At 37.2% G+C, this 17,494-nt stretch overlaps 1 protein-coding gene across 1 annotated transcript in view; it reads left to right on the top strand.

The window, feature by feature from the left end:
* Positions 1-8,880: 8,880 nt before the first annotated feature.
* Positions 8,881-17,494, top strand: part of LOC110024476 (DExH-box ATP-dependent RNA helicase DExH3-like) — a gene marked incomplete at its 5' end in the record, with an annotated part of 23,487 nt that continues 14,873 nt past the window's right edge. Inside the window, 4 exons of the mRNA XM_020724464.1 lie at positions 8,881-8,950; positions 9,069-9,217; positions 9,418-9,726; positions 9,815-9,874. Of these exons, the coding sequence (XP_020580123.1) occupies positions 8,881-8,950; positions 9,069-9,217; positions 9,418-9,726; positions 9,815-9,874 (588 nt within the window). The remainder of the gene's footprint in view (positions 8,951-9,068; positions 9,218-9,417; positions 9,727-9,814; positions 9,875-17,494) is intronic.

Consider the following 17,494-nt stretch of genomic DNA (forward strand, 5'->3'; position numbering starts at 1 on the left):
ATCTGAATGACACGTCGAACAACCAACATCTTGCTCTCGTTCAGTAAAAGTTGATACTCCGCACTCTGTTCTTCAACTACCTCATCGTCGCTCATTTCCTTCACTGCACCCTACTCCGTGAAGGACACAATTCAACTCTTTGAGCAACAGAAAAAGATGTGTCCAAAATCGCGACATCTAAAATATTTTCTGGCTGAGACTGTATTGAGAGTGTTGCTCTTCTCATGCTTCCTCTCACTTTGGGTAGCTTGATTATTTTCCTGACCAGTCTTCTCAGCTACCTTGAGTGTGCTCCTACTGTTGTCTCCATATGTTGGTGGCAGTTTGAATGGCAATGGTTGCATGCTCTGTTTCATCTATCTCTCCACCTTCAATGCTGAGCTATGAATTATGGGTGTAAACGAGTCGAGTCGAGCTCGAGCCATGCCAAGCTCGAGCTCAAGTTCAACTGGACCTTGAATGGTGAGCTTGAGCTCAGCTCGTAGTGGTAGGAGCAGGTTCTCGAGCTCAAAATAAAAATTCAATTTTTATCGAAGCTTATCGAAGAATGTAGTGGTGGCCGAAGGAGGAGGATGCAACAACAGTTCACCAAGAAATGTATTGAAATGACTAGCGATAGATTAATCGACTTAGCTCGCAAGCCAACAAGCCGAGCCAGGATGAGCTCGAGCTTGTTTGTAAAACGATCTCAAGTTTGAGCTTGAGCTCAAGTTTGTGGTTCGATAAGCTTGGCTCGTTAGCTCGTTAATGAGCCAAGCTCGAGTTATCTCGACTCATTTACACCCCTAATTTGAATGTCACTCAAAGACCAATAAACTGCAGCTAAATCACGTTTCTAATAGCGGGCTTCAGAACTCTCAAGTACCTGGCTATCGTGTACTCCTCTGACTCCGTCAGTTTGTATTTCATCTTGAGCTATGTAAATTTTGCTTTGTACTCTACTATTATGTCCCTTGGTTTTAGGTGATAGAGCCTCAAGAAAAGATCCTGATAGTAGTGTGAGAGTAGTTACTGTTGTTGCAACTCTCTTTTCATCTTCTCCCAGGCAGTAATCTTGCTCTGTCCTTCTCTATTTCTCTTACTCTTCTGGTTCTCACCACAATGAGGCACTCTTCTTCAGCTTGAATGCTGCAAGCTTCACTTTCCAGTCATCTGACACATTCTTGTATTCAAAGACTCACTTAATGTTCTGCAAACTGCAACCACACTATGAAGTCATCCAGATTCATCCTACCCTCAAAATTCAGTATGTCCACTTTTATTTCTAATTCTCAGTATCTTTTAACAAGCACTTCATTTCTGTATCCTCTAAAAGACACTTCATCTCTATATTTTCTAACAGACACCTCATTTCTCGGTCTTCTCTGAGATTGTATCCTAAGCGTCATGGCCTATCTTCTCCACTGGATTCATTCCTACGAAAGGATTAAGGCGTCCCTCTCTCTCTCTCCTATCTTCCTGGGTCCTTTCTTCCAGTTTAGTGAGCCATTTTAACACTTGGCAGAATTCTCGCTGCATTTTGTCAATGTTAAACTCCTGATCAGGCTTAAACAATTGCCTTATCGGCGATATGATTAGGGTTTGTGTGTGTATAGGTGGAAGGAGATTTGTAGGGGTGATGTAGGGTAGAAAAAGAACAAATTTAGGTGGAGATAGGGTTGGATATGGGTGGATGCTAGAAATTTTAGGATAAAATTAGAGTTAGGCTAGTTCTGATACCAAATGATACCGGAGAAGAGGGGTTATAGAAGATTCGCCAATAAAAACCAAAAAGGCAATCAGATACAGGGGAAAAAAAAGATGGGATGCACTAATCAAATAAAATACACAAGAGACAAGAGTTTTCTACTCCTGCAACCGATCGAGATGCAAAAGTCACCACCCGAAGGATTGCCGAAAGGAGACCCGAGATGTCACCACTAACACAGATGGATACAATGGCCACCACAACATGTCATGGATACAGACTAGTTCCCATTCGTAACCACAAAGGTTCAAATGAAAAAAAGACCCCTAATACAATAAAATGTTACATATTTATAATCAATCAAGGCGCTAAACCTAATAAAACAAACATACAAAAATATCCTTCCTGTTATTAGGAGTTGATGGTGACCCTAGCCCTACAGATAGAGCCGACCGACCCTCCCCCACGTGAACCGAACCAGACCGGGGTCTCCTCCTCGCCCAACATTAGATAATCTTTTTAACATACCTTTCTACATATGTCTAATGTCTAAATCTGATTAAGCAACCATTGCTCTCTGCTCGTCGTTTTGTTAACCGACACTTGAACAGGAAGTACTTTGGAATTGATTGAGAGAATGATAGAAGAAAATAATGGGTTTTTTTGTATTAAAAAAGGGAACAAAACTTGAAGAAGATAATCTTAATCTTGGAGTTGAAATATTAATTTTAGAAGTTAAAGAGAAAAAAAAGGACAAAGTCATGGCGATAGTTTTCCTTGAAGGAAGAGGATGAATACCGTGGATATTGCTAGGGGGAGCACATTAGGCTGTGGTTTTCTTAGGTAGCATGCAAGTGATAGGCTAAAAACATGAGGGATTTTCTTGAATATTTAAGGAAAAAAAGTTATGGAAGGGGCGAATGAACAATGTAATCAAGAAGAAGATGAACACTTTATATTGGAATTATTTTTTCTACTTTAGATGAGGTGTTGAGATGAATAAGATGGAAAAGGTTATTAAATATGTAAATTTAGGGTATTTGTTATCATAAAAATCATTCTGTCTAAAGTAGTTTCATATTGAGCATCTGCGTGCTTTTTGGAATATTTGTTCATTCAAATAACTTGAGTAGACTCTTTCGGTTCATGAGCAATTTGCACAAAAAAAAGTATTAATAAATTGAAATTGTTCCCTTCAGCCATTTTTGCAAATAAGTACAAAAAAACATCCTGATTTTTCTCATTTGCCTAATAGGCATGAAAAATGGCTCATTTTATTGTTCTTATGCCACAACTTATGTATTTCGCACTTTTCAAACTCATAAATCTTTTTTAGCTTAACTTTTGTTTTAGGTTTTGTTTGGGGCAGCTGCAACTTATTAATAAGCTGTTGCGCCGCAGCTGTAGCAGAAAGCTGTTGAATAGAAGTTGCTGTGGATAATATGACTGTCTGTTTTTTTTTTGCAATTTTAAAGCAGCTGTGCTGCAGTTATTTCTGGACACCATTCTACTCCTGTATTGTAATGTTGTTTACAAGAGAACTGTTCTTATCTGTACATCCTATACTTTAAAGCTAATATCCAGCGTAGAACATTACAAAATAAAAATAGATATCTTACTAAACAGTGAGCAGCATGACTACTAAAATTAAAAAAAATAATCAAATAACAATTAATAATATGATAATATTATTTTTAAATTGCAAATGTTGTATGTCACGAGATAAGCAGTCCTCCAGGGAAATTCTCCACGCCTGATCACTATCGACAGTAGAATCTTTCAACCCATCTGCCAATCTAAAGTAGTCACAGTTTTTTGTTATTTTTCTTGGACCTCTGTAAAACTGTCTCCCGTAGCTATATGGTTGTCGCAAAGTAAGCAGAGAATATTATAATCCGTAGTAACAATGCAATGCTCTGGAGGTACCAAAGATCTTCGAGCTCATCTTTTTAAAAGACTTAATAACACACACCCTTAGATATAAGACTAGTAAAAAATAATAATAAAAGTAATAAATTAAAGTTTTATGCAACTATGAGGTCTCAGTGAACACAATATACAAACCAATGAATCTGTCACTACAAGAAAAAAACAAACCTTATAAAAAAAGGTTTTTGGTTGCTTTTAACCCATGTAATACGAAGCTCGTGTGTATCACTTATGCATATCACCAAAAAAATCATCCAGAAGAAAAAAAAAATCATAACACAGAAAAAAGAGGAACTTGTTTGCATTTCTTGAGATTTCACATGCGACACTAATCAATAGTGACATACAGACCATCCAGAATAACCAATAAGGTCAAACGTCTCATCATATATCTCTAAAACAAAAAAAAAAATATATGCAATATTTATGAAACATATATTACCCACGGTTGCCTCATCGACCATCCATGTGAGAAAAATACATAAGAGACAGAAATATACAAAGAAAAGAAGTATAAATTACTTACATAAAAAACTGATATAATAAATATCAAATACATAAGAGACAAAAATATACATGAATTATATAAAATACTAATATAATAAACAGTAAATGTTTTCAACTCATTACAATAAACAAAAATAAAAACTAAATGTTCCTTCCAGTCATCTTTGAATTATAATATCCATAATTAGTTCCCTCAACTCTGTCATCTCGCTTGCACCTTCCCCATATTGAGTGTAAGTCTTAGACACATCAATTTCGGCCTGTGACAAAGGCTGTCCAAGCCGATATTCATATGCCTCAGCAGGGACATGCGAATGTTCTCCATTCGCCATACATAAATCAATGTTGTTGCGAGAAGGATGTCGTCGAATATAGTTCTGGAAAGTCATCGCGGCAATCACAATCTACACTTGTTTGGGAAATAAATATGTTGACATATCACGAAGTATGACATGTTTCTTTTTCTAAACTCAAAATGCTCACCCTCTCAATGACACCGCATAAGGAGTGTCTCTTGCTGAGCATTTTTCTTCTGCCCCGCGTGGCATTGCTTGTTCTCTCAAAGTCAGATATATGATATCTCGTATCAAGATAGAGCTTCAGATACCCTCGTCATAACAAATATCAAACATTGACCAAATAATATTTATCTGATTTGAATATAATGATTATTGTTGAACTAAAAATAAAATTACTAGTTCAATCTCAAGCAAACTTGTGGGTGGATGAACGAAGTTGTATTTCTTATTCCGTGTTGCAAATTTGAAATTCGATTGTCATGTGCATTGCCCTTCCAACTAGCCATGAAAAAAGTGAAGCACATATTGAAGTTACATACATCCATGACTTTCTGCGTCGGTAACTCACATGGACCGATAAATGCGATCTTTTATTTTTTGAAATATATGCATTCACGTGTGCTCCATCGATTGCTCCAATACAATTCTACAAAGGTAGACAAGAGTAACTATATTAATGCATTCATTTGAAACTTGACTATAATAATTGAGTGAAATTACCTGAAAATATGACATATACCGTGCATCATGCGAAATCTCTGTGGGAATGTTTTCAAATGTTTGATCAATTTGGTTTGATGACTTGTGATGAAAAATAGACTAGTGCATTCAACTCAACTGAAAAATATTTGTAGATTGTTTCAGATGAGTGTCAGAATCACTCTATGACTTCTCGCATTGATTCATTATGTGATAATATGTAGATAATTATTGCTTACACCTCTCGTAAAGTTGTTCTGATGTAGTCATGAAGTTCATGAATTTTATGTAGTTTCTCCAGCAGATCCATGAATTCCGCATGTGTCATGCGGAACATATTGTCGAATCTCGTTGGGTGGCTCGCAAGTAACTCCTCAACCTATTTGTTACCAATCTACGAGTATGCCATGCAAGGAGAGCGTTATATGTATGAGTTATAATACTCATACATTAAATACATTATAGCGACAACTCTCCTTCTGTGCCTTTCTCTATTTGCATTCATGTTATTCATTGTCGATGTAGCTAACACATAAGCATCATTATATTAGCTACAATCATATAATCACGTGAAAATAAAAGTAAAAATGCATATCAATTTTAACAGTCTCAATGAAAAAGCAAAAAATCAATAACAAATATAAAATGTCCAAAGCAGCATGGACAGAGGCCCATCCAATAACAAATATACAATGTCCCACAAGTGTCCCTCAAGCGTCACTGTTCGCATGAAAAATAACATAAATAATGCACTCTACGGTGAGGGTCCATTGTTATGAAAAACTCCTTCCTGGTCGAGTCTTCAAACAACTTCATAGAGAATAAATACAACGACGTGTCCTCATAAATTTATGTAGTTCCCTCCAGAATTCACATAACTTGCTGGATAGATGTTGTTTATGATGGGCCAAAGTCATTAGTGCATGAAGCCACCAACTGTGAAATGTGGCTTCTAATGAAAGCAACTCCCTCATGTTTCTTCTTCTCAACCCTGAGACGCTGTGATTGTCTGGTGGATTATACTTCATTGATTCGGATCGGCGCTTTCATTATAATCACCTATTGGATTAGCAACCAAGTTTTCAGTGATGCCACCAAACTCTGTCTCACTAGAGACGCATACATTATTGTGCTTTATCACGACAACACTAAACATACGGTCTAACTTATCTTCTAACTCATGATCGATGCTTTTGTGTTTAAATTTTTTCATAGCTGACACCACCTACACATTCATAGGATATATTGATGCATTTAGAAAAAAAATGAAAAATTGACAAATGCAGTGGGCATTTCAAAAATGCACACCTCCTCTGTGCTCACCACTCCTCCAAAGCATCAATTGTTTGATTTATCAGATTTCAACTGATTCCTGTGGATCCTTCAATTACTTTTCAAAATTTTCATTCATTTTTTAATTGATCACATTTATTTTTTAATTGCATCCTATTTTAATCCTTTCCTATATTTTTCTTAAATTTTTTAATAATATATTGTCAGCCCTCCTCGTTGAGATAGTTTGGCAGCCTATTTTCCAAGTCGAGCTCATTGAGGGAAAGATAACAAAATTTTTTTTTTTGTATCTTTATCCCATGTTGCAGACGAACCAACTTCTTTTGTTTTAATCATTGTATTTCTAGCATGAAATAAACTAATCAACATAAATTTTTGCTCCAAAAAATATTTACCACAACTCAAAGAAAAATAGGAATGTCACAATATCATTACCAATGCCCCTCCACATCACACCATTACACCATCTACAAATCATCATTACCACACCTCGCACACCAACCCCTCCACAATCAACACATTCACAACACCACTACCACCACCTCCACGCACAAACACATCCACAACACCACTACCATAACCTCCATACCCCAACACATCACAACACCACTACCATCATCTCCACACTCAAACACATCCACAACACCCTTACAGCCACCTCCACACACCATCACCTCCACACACGCCACCTCCACACACCACCTCCACACACCACCACCACACTCCCAACACATCTACCAACACAAACACAACCACACACCAACCACCACATCCACACACCATGCACCACACACCGCCACCTCCACACACCAACCACCTCCACACCACCACCTCCACACACAAACACATCTACCAACACAAACACAAACACAACCACAACCACACACTAATCACCACCTCCACATCCACACACAAACGCATCCCACACAAACACATCAACTAACACAAACACCTCCACACACTAACACCTACACATCATCAACACAAACACATTTACACACCAACACCTCTACACACGAAACCACTACCACTACCTCCACAAACAAACAATGCAACACACCAGCACATCAACAACATCACTGCAGTCACCTCCGCTCACCAACATATGAGTCATAAACTTTCCAAGTAATCATTTATATTTCTAAGTCATTGTAGGTGCAATCAACACTACCACATATATTCGACCCACAACAAGAACATAATAGGAAAAACAAAAAATCATAATCCAACATCAACTGAAAAGTACTTCATGTTTCCAAGTCACGTGCAATAAACACCACTACATATCTTTGCCCAACATCAAGAACATAAAAGAGCAAACATAAAACCGAAATCCAACATCAACCGAAAGTGATCACCTATTTCCAAGTCATTGCATGTGAAATTGCTAAAATCCCAAAAATCCAACATCAATCAAAAACTATCAAAGGATAATAGCATTGGGAACCCACAAAAGTCTCGGGCACTTAAGCATTTACACAGTAAAAAACCATAACATTTATGCTAAAATAGAGAATACTGAAATAGAGGCGGAGCAAGTGATCAAAAATCACCGCACGAAGAGGAAACACTGCACAGAAGACAAATAAAATAATCCAAATAAAGTCGAAGAGCAGAGATAGGAGAGGGAGAGGTGAAGTCACCGCAACAGTTAATCCAGAAAAGCGAGAGAGATAGAGGCAACACCGTCTCCGTAAGAATCACGATAGGGAGAGGTGAGTTAGGGCAAGAATTGTGAGAGAGGCAGCCCCGTGAGGATCGCGAGAGAGAGGGACGTTAGTGCAAGACTCGCGAGAGAGAAAGAGGCAGCGGGGTAATGCGAGGGTAGCTCTGTCACAGCATAATGAAGGAATGCGGGTCACGGGGTTGAACCTGCGGCCGCGTGTCCTCCCGATTAATCCCGAGAAGCAGCCACGCCGCACTTTCCAAACGACAAACCCATCGTTCTGAAGCTGCGCAGCGCCAAATAATCCGCCCTAAACGGGCACTTAGTTTACATTTTTATTCCTCTTATGTATCAGAAACGGTTTTGATCTGGTTTCAGAGTTTTGTTGACTAGAAATGAGAGAGATAGGAGCATACCATACATATGTTTTTCTGATTCAAAAACCCAAGGCATTCAATTAACAGCTGAGCACTAACTGTGCTTTAGTACCATCCATTCTCAGGCGTTTCTAGGAAGCGGAGAGTGAAATATTTATATTAACCGTGTGGGGTAAACTGTTTTAATATGACCAGAAGAAGAACACAAAAATGATTTGCGTGAACTAGATTAGACATTCCATTATAAATTGAATTGAATGGAGAAAAGACTCATTTATTTAACAATTGGGATAAGGCTATCAATGATGATAATAATGAGTTGGTGACATTATTCAGTTTTTGAACCATTATTCTTCCCTTCTCTGCTTTTACACTGGTTGCATGCGAGCTCTTTCAGCAGACTGATTACTTAATTGCATACAGGTGCAAAATGCTGTTGAGTTCTTAAAAATGATAAATGCGTTAGATGAGAAGGAAAATCTTACAAATCTTGGTACGCTTTATATCTCTGTCTTTTTAAATTGGGCAACCTTTTTTATTATTGAGTTCGCCATCCTATTTACTTTTTGATGGATCTAAAATTTATTGGTTCTATTTCTTTTCCCTTCAAGGAAGATATCTCTCAATGCTTCCAGTTGATCCAAAGCTAGGGAAGATGCTTATTATGGGTGCTTTGTTTCGTTGCTTTGATCCTGTTCTCACGGTGGTGTCTGGGTTGAGTGCTAGGGACCCTTTTCTGCTACCTCAAGACAAGAAGGATGTAAGTGTATTAAATTATTTGAAGATTTCTGTTTGATGACGACTGAGCTAAGTTGTCATGGATTGCATGTATGATGTATGGGCATTTGGCTTTTGCTGTTTGAGAAACATAGTTTCACGTTACTCTTTTCAAAGTCATTTTTAAGGCTATTTTTAAATGGCTAATTTTGGACATCATACAATTCATTTTCCAACTCGCAGTTGGCAGGGACCGCAAAATCAAGATTTTCTGCAAAGGATTACAGTGATCATATGGCTCTTGTTCGTGCATATGAAGGATGGAAAGATGCTGACAGAGAAGGTTCTGCTTATGAATATTGTTGGAGGAACTTTCTTTCATCCCAAACCTTGCAGGCTATTCACTCATTACGAAAGCAATTCAGTTTTATTTTAAAAGATGCTGGCTTGCTAGAAGCAGATGCCAGCATGTATAACAGCTTGAGCCATAACCAGTCACTTGTCCGTGCTATCATATGCTCCGGGCTCTTTCCTGGAATATCTTCTGTTGTGGTGAAAAATCTCAAAATTTCATGCATTTAATTGACACGTTATTATTTTATTTCCTATGCTTAAGTTAAATCTGAGTTTTCCCATGTAGCATAGAGAGAAGTCTCTTTCTTTCAAAACAATGGATGATGGCCAGGTTTTACTTTATGCTGTAAGTTTGGATCAATCACTTTTCTTATAATAGCTTTATTGTTCTTCTTTTAGCTGTTTTTTAATATAACCAGTTGTGAGATTATGAACGTTTTTTATTTTTTACCCCGATCATAATTATTTTCCATTTTATTCATCAAACATTTGATATAAGAGGCTTTATGTCATTAACTATGGTCATCCAATATGATTTAATTGAACTGAAAGTGTCAAGTGATCTCATGAAATCGTTTGACTGATGCAACATTTTTGAACCAGAAATTTTAGTCTCCTACACTCACTAGTTCCTATGAATTCCATATCTTTAGCATGTCAGAGAAGATGATATTATCACTCTGTTAGTTATGAAAAAGGACACCATTGGAAGGGTTGTGAACCCCAAGCCAATAAGTCATCACAGTTAACATTTCTTCATCCATAAATGTTGTTTTAGATGAAGAAGGAAAAGTGCATTTGAAGGCCTATTATTTCATTATCTATATCAAGTGGTGGTTATGTCATGTTTAAGAAGCCCATTGAGATACTTCTTTATCTTTCATTCTCTCCATTTTTGTTGTCATCATAGTTATATTAATCTCAAGGTTCAAACGAGAAGTTAATCTCTGACTTAACTCATTGATGTAGATGACCCTTCAGCATCAAAATTATGGTCGTCTTTGAGTTCTTCATCATTACAAAATTATGCTCCATTGTGACTCTAACTTAATTGTTGAATCTTTGAAGTCCTAATGTGTACAGGCTCATATTCTACCAGTTAGGGCCAACAATGAGCGATTATATTGTTTAAGATCTTAACAATCACTCAATACCGCCTGATCTTAACATTCCCTCTTTCGATCACACCTATTCATGTTGAGAATCACTTGCACATTAGTGGTGCTCAACATTGATGCCATTAGTTGAACATCTCCACTAGTTTATGATATTGTTGGTCACTACCTTCCACTACCTATTGTCTAATTGCTTCAATGTAGAATTGATGTAATCTCTACTCAATTAAGTTGAAAATAGTATTAGAGGAGGTCCTATTAAAAACATAACAAAGTCATCACCAATTTATGTGGTTATTTTTGTTTGTGCTATATATTTATTATATACGACCATATAATAATTACAATTCAAGAGATAGAGACGCTCTCCCAAACCCTAATTAAGACTCAACAACAATTTCAAGCATAGTCCTAGCCCTACACGTATACTCCTATTTATACTAAATAATGATAAATGGCATAGGATGAAATTGCCCTTAGGCACACAAATGACTAAGTTGCCCTTAGGCTAGGCACTAACATAACAAGACTCCTCTCCCAAAAGGATAACCCTGCCCTCAAGATGTAAAAACTGCTGCTTGATAAAGTTGCTTGGCTTCTGCTCATAAGCTGACTTGAGTTCAGAGCGTCAGTTCTGTCACAGTCGTCATGGCCTTTTTCAACTTCTTAAAAGTATGGGTCAAGACTTTTGCCATGCTGAAAGTTTTCTTTCTTTAGTTTCTTCGTCCTCGACCACGCAATGTAAGTCCCATAAACCTTCTCAGCGTCTTCCAGGTCTTAGGTAGTGGCCACTCTAACCTATTTGCCATCTTCGATGGATCCACTGACACCAACGTCTTGAATAAACTAGGGTCACTGTGAAGCACCACCATCTTATATCCCTCTTGAAACTCAACGGGGAAAGGTTTTTAATTCATTTTAGTTTCTCCTATGGTTTGCAACCATTTAATACCCAATATTACGTTAGTGCTCCCTATGTCTAAGTGAAGAAAATTTTCATCATCTGAATGTCTAGCAATGTTGAAATCACTCCTTACAAACTCCAATGCTCTTCTCCACCCATCTCGTCTCTATCATGACTCTAAAACTTTATGTGTCCATCATTTCAAGTCCCAATTGCTTCATTATTTGAGTACAAATGAAGTTGTGGGTGACCCCATTATCTATCAGCACAACTACTTCTTGCTCTCTGATTTGCCCTTGAAGTTTCATAGTGTGGTTCAATGTAAATCCCACCACGTAGTTCAACAAGATTTCCACTACATCTAAGTAAGGGTGTTCCTCTCCCTCCACTGCATCCTTCTCTATTTCTGCATCCCTTGCCTCCTCGTCAACCACTGTGAGAATTTGTAATTTTTTTATTCTTGCAACGGTGTCCTGGGGAACACTCATCACAACGAAAACATAGCCTCTTGGCGTGCTTCTCTTGAGCCTCTGTCTTTGTAAGGCATTTGAGCGTCGCTCCGAGTTGTAGCCCTTTATTTCTGTCATGTAGAGTCTTCTTCTGGACTTTTCCTTGTTTAAGATTTTGGTATTGTTGGGACTTTAGTAATTTGTTTTGATGCTCCATCTGTACTGCTCATAATAGCCTGTTTCATTATTTTTTTATCTTCAATCAATTGCTCTAATTATATAATTTTTTCCCGATCCTCGTGGTCTCAATAGGTGAAGTGATGCTTGAATTTTTGGCTTCAACTTTTTCATGAAGTCGCTTTTCAATACTTTTTCTGATATCTCTCTCAAACAACTAGACAACATCTCAAATTTCTCACTATACTCCACGACAGATCCTTCCTAGACCAATGCAAAAAAAAAGGCTCGTGTAAATCACCTTCCCGTTTGGTTCTGAAGCACTCCAACAATCAAACCCTGAATTCTTCCCATGTTTGGATTGGCTGACATTGTTCTCTCTATTGATACCATGCTAGAGCATTTCCTTCCAAACACCAAGCCGTCATAATTAATTTTTTTTTCCTTCGTCGGCCCATCAACAACAAAGTTTCTCTCCACACAATAAACCCAACAATAAGCATCCTCTCTTTCAAAGATCAACATCTTAAGCTTTCTTATGCACGAGTCTCCTCCCCAATTTTCTTGACCGAAGTTCATTCTACCGATAAAGTCTTGGTTTGGTTCCCTTCCTTGACCCATATTGATTTCTCTTCTTTCATATGTCTTGCACGCAATTCGCCCATCCCCATAAGCTCCAGAATTATTTCTGATCAGAAGAGTGTTGCAACAAAAGACATTAGTGCGGTTGGATGCAGTCCTTTGCCGGGGTCCCACCCACCATAATTCTTTGTTACTAGTTGAAATTCTTCAAATTGATCTTTTCGTATCCCGAATCACCTGCCATCCCATTCTGCCTGTTGTCTTTTGTTTTAGTGATCCAGATGTTGTGTCATTCCTTCCAATTGCTGATTCTCGAGTCCATTTACCATTCCTTCACCCGATCTCCCAGCTTCCCACCCGAGACATTGATGCTGCCTGTGCCTTCTGCAAACACTATCTACTTCTGTATTTATCTTAAATGTTAGCTTAAACCTGAAAAATTATTAATATTATATAATAAGTTATTTAAAGATAACCTAAGAATAATCGTACTTCTAAATTACAGTAATATAAAGAAGAGAAAACTCGCGTAACTTGGCTCGGGGATTAGAATTAACCATTGCGGGGATAGACGATCTGACGGGATTGGAATTAACCAAAGAAAGGACAGAAGGTCGAACGCTAGAATAAATTTTCTGTTATTCTATTTCTATCACTAACTATTTATTATTCACGTAATGGGAAAAGCATCTAAAAGAAGCAATTAAATTGACCAAATAAAAAGCTATCTTTCAAGTTGCTACCCACTCCTTTTGTAAACATTATCTTCTTCTACGTTCATTTTAATCAAAAGCTCAAACCTGAAAAAATATTAAAAGAATATGAGTTATCTAAAGAAAACACGGGAACAATCACACTTTTAAACTACAATAACACATGGAAGAGAAAATAGTATGCATGTTTGTCTTTCATATTTAATTATAGAAAATTCTATAATAATCCAAAGTATTATTGACATTTATTCAATGAGAATAATTTAAACTTCGATGTGCATTAACTTTAACTTTACTTTTACTTTATACTCTTAACATTCACATCTGTCTTAGGAGTACCGTTAAAACATAACCCAACTCACCCCTGGTCGATATTATCCTGTCGATATAGCAGTTTGTGATATATTTTATACGATTTTTTGAGGTGGAAAGGTGCCTAGTCTTCCCTGAACATTATTATTTCATCGTCACAACGATTAGCGGTTTAAATATCAAAATTATTTGGAGTGGTAGAAAAACATCTACGCGCGTGAGTATACTGACATCCCTTGTCTATATCATAAGAGGGTGAACTTCTTCTCTTAACATGCACATACAAGTATCCATATATAAGCTATTTCATTGTTCATGATATACATTATTTTCTTATGAGACACTTTCGATTTATCTACTAATAAATAATTGCACTTGTACTAAAATTATAGGCCATGAAATAAATTGATATATGCACAATTACTAAAATACTAAAGGTCAAGTAGTCACGTGTCATATACGTCCGGTCATGCAATGAGCTAACATATACATCTCCACTAGAACATAAGGGTCATATAATAATCTGATATGTTCATATATTAAGCTTTGATATTACTATTAAGACAAAAATATTTAGTATGCACACTTCATGACTAATGAAATGAATAATCATGTGATTTAATTTTGTTCTACATTTATTTAACATCTATATTTTCCTTTCTAACAATATGTACAAGGTGTTATAATCTAAATCTCACGAAAATGAAGTATAAATGAAATCAAACATATATTTAGAAATACTGAAAATTACTGAAGTTTAGAAATATAATCACTCACCTTAACTTTCAAAAACTTATTCAAAATTCTATCATACCTCCTTAAATTAATTAATATAACTCCAATTTAATACTTGAATATGATTTCAAATTTTAACAAAAGAAATGTATATTAAACAAATTCTCTTTTATCTCAAGTCTAGTTTTGCTTCCTCGCACACTAGGTTCCTCCTTCCTCTTAATAATCAGTTTAGTTCGGTTTTTGTTCTTTTGTATACACCTTCTGACATTGAATTATAACTAAACACTTTTTATATTTAGTTAAATATGCTAATCCAAATTATATAATTAGACCCTTGCATCCTCGCCTTTGTTCTTTCACCTCCAACTTAAGTATTCTTCTACCGATGATTTCTCAATTATATCTTCTTCTTTTGCATTAAAGTCGGTCTCAATCTGGTCTAAGTTTTAGTTTGACTGCTTGCCAAAATTAATCAATGTTATTAGTTCATATTATTTAATATTAATTTATAACATACTTAGCTAAAACAAATTATATAATTTAAAAGAACTGAATACTTGTCTCTCGGCTCTCCATTTCATGCCTGTTATTCTTCCTCTTCCATCATACAGGAAGTTCACATCACTTTTACTCTCTCTAATTCGGGACTTTATGGCTTTGATCCTGAATTAATTTAAACTTTACATTTAACACCTACGCATATATATGCCAATATAACATTGTATTAATTTACTTAATAAAATTTTTCATCACACCTTTCTTTTTTCTATTAAATTTACCTTTATAACTTCGGTTAACACGTACGAGGCTTTCCCTGGACTTTGGTTTTCTTTCTTCTTGACGGAGCCACACACTTCCTCTACCTTCGATCGCGAGTCGACAAAGTCATCCCTTTCCTCATGCGCGAAAGCTTCACCTCTGCTTGAACTCGAAATCTCTTGCTTCACACGAGAGCCATTCTACAAGGGTAGGTCGGGGCCGGTTCTCCACTCCATGTAAGATGTCGGTTGTTCCTTCCTCCTGCAAGTGGTGCTAATCCGGTTGTCTCCCGCATGCCCATCGATGAGTCTCTTTCATGATGACGCTCCTACGCACAGAACACTCTCGATGCTGGCTTCTGGCATGGTGCCGAATCTCTGGAATGAGAAGCAGCAGCCGCTTGATCTCGCACGAGGCTTCGACTAGGGTTACGTATGTAATGTATGAAACTTCTTCCTTCTCACTTGGCCTTCAACTTTTGTTCTTCCCGAATGAGGTGTCTATCTTTTAAAAAAGAAGGGACTGTCGAGATGGATGCTTCCCTTCGAAACGACTCATCCAAAAAAAGTTATTTTAATTAACTATTATTATATATATATATATAAGCCCAAGGGCTAGTATATTAAAGAGAAAATATGCAGATAGGTTGTATGGGTGGGCCTAAAAATAGGCACCCAACCCACACGATACAACACACCTAAAAAAGTTAAAAAGAGGTATATATAAAAATAAAAAAAACCCAAAACCACCCGGGCGCTGAAAAAATGAGGGTTATCCCTATCATGTTCTGCCTCTGGCTCTAGTTCTCGGAAAGGATCCAGCTAGCAGATTGGTAAGGTGCGTAACATTACCCGACGTAACCAAAGTATCATTCATAAGACTCCTGAGCTCAAGTAGATCTTTATTCTTCTTCTTCATCCTGGAACTGTAAACCTGTCATTCCTCATCCGAAGAATCAGTCTGACGAGGTGGTAGAGTTAAAGCAGAAGGATTGCCAACCGTGATACCCACAATAGGTTCTAATATCTGTGAAGTATGGGTTGCCTCTACACCGAATACCTCCTGAAGAGGGGGAGCTGCGAGGTTCTCCTTATTATCAATCGGAACACTGTCCTTTGTAGGTAAAATAGTCCGTCAGTATTGTTTTCTATGGGGTTTGAAGGTGTCAACATCACATCACTCGCAGCAACAGTAACAACAATGTCATGGGGGGGCACAGGGGCAACAACACATCACTCGCAGTAACAATAACAGCAGTGTCATGAGGGGTCCTCAGGGGCGACAGACATCTCCTGTCTGGTAGTATCTGACCGAGGTGAAACTAAAATGTCCAGAGCAATGGGGTTAGACCCATCCTTATTCACTTAAAATTTAAATTTCAAATTTGGATGAAACTTGTGGCATTTATCAAGGATATGACCAAACATCTTACAAGGGGTTTGGGCTCCATGACGACTTGTTGCCAATAACCATTATTATAGTGGGTACAATATGGGGTTCTGTGTTCCATGACGATTTGTTGCTAATATTTATTATGGGTTGTGCTTAGCCAGACTTCAGTAACATCAGGTAAAGTAATATCTCTTTCCACAATTATTCTGGCCACTGAAGGTCTGGTTAGGTTGAAAGTAGACAGATTTAGCTTCAAAGGATCCCCAATGATGACCCCAATAGAGTAGAGAATCTGATGGTGAAAAAAATGCAACTTAAGACCAGACAGACTAAACCATACCGGTACAATGAGAGTTTCATAATTCGAGTCGAAATCAGGAGACCGCTTGAATCACTTCATTGATTTGTCTGCGATATTAATATATTTTTTGGAGAAAATTCGAGTGTAGTCTTCTGTCACTGTTAATTGAACACGTCTCCCATCCATGAGTCTCACTTTCCACTTGCCTACTTGCATAAGATCATCAATACTCTTTCTGATAACATTCATAGTTTTCCAATAAGAGCAAACTTGAATTTTTCTGTCATGATAGAAATTTTTGAGTTAGAAAAAAAATTGTTGCTTTTTCACTATTCCTACTTCCCTTCTTAATAAAAGGGTATTCATCTGTACTATCACAACCATCCTTATAACTTGAGGGGAATAAGGAAGAGCCATCAGAGCAAGGGGAGGTGCCAATGATCACCTGCATTGAGAAGCAGACAAAACGACACTTTGTCGGTTCAACCAAAGGAGGCCTTTGCCATTCGAGTTATATATATATA

Source organism: Phalaenopsis equestris, unplaced genomic scaffold (assembly GCF_001263595.1).
Source record: "Phalaenopsis equestris unplaced genomic scaffold, ASM126359v1 Scaffold000257, whole genome shotgun sequence".
Lineage (NCBI taxonomy): Eukaryota > Viridiplantae > Streptophyta > Magnoliopsida > Asparagales > Orchidaceae > Phalaenopsis > Phalaenopsis equestris.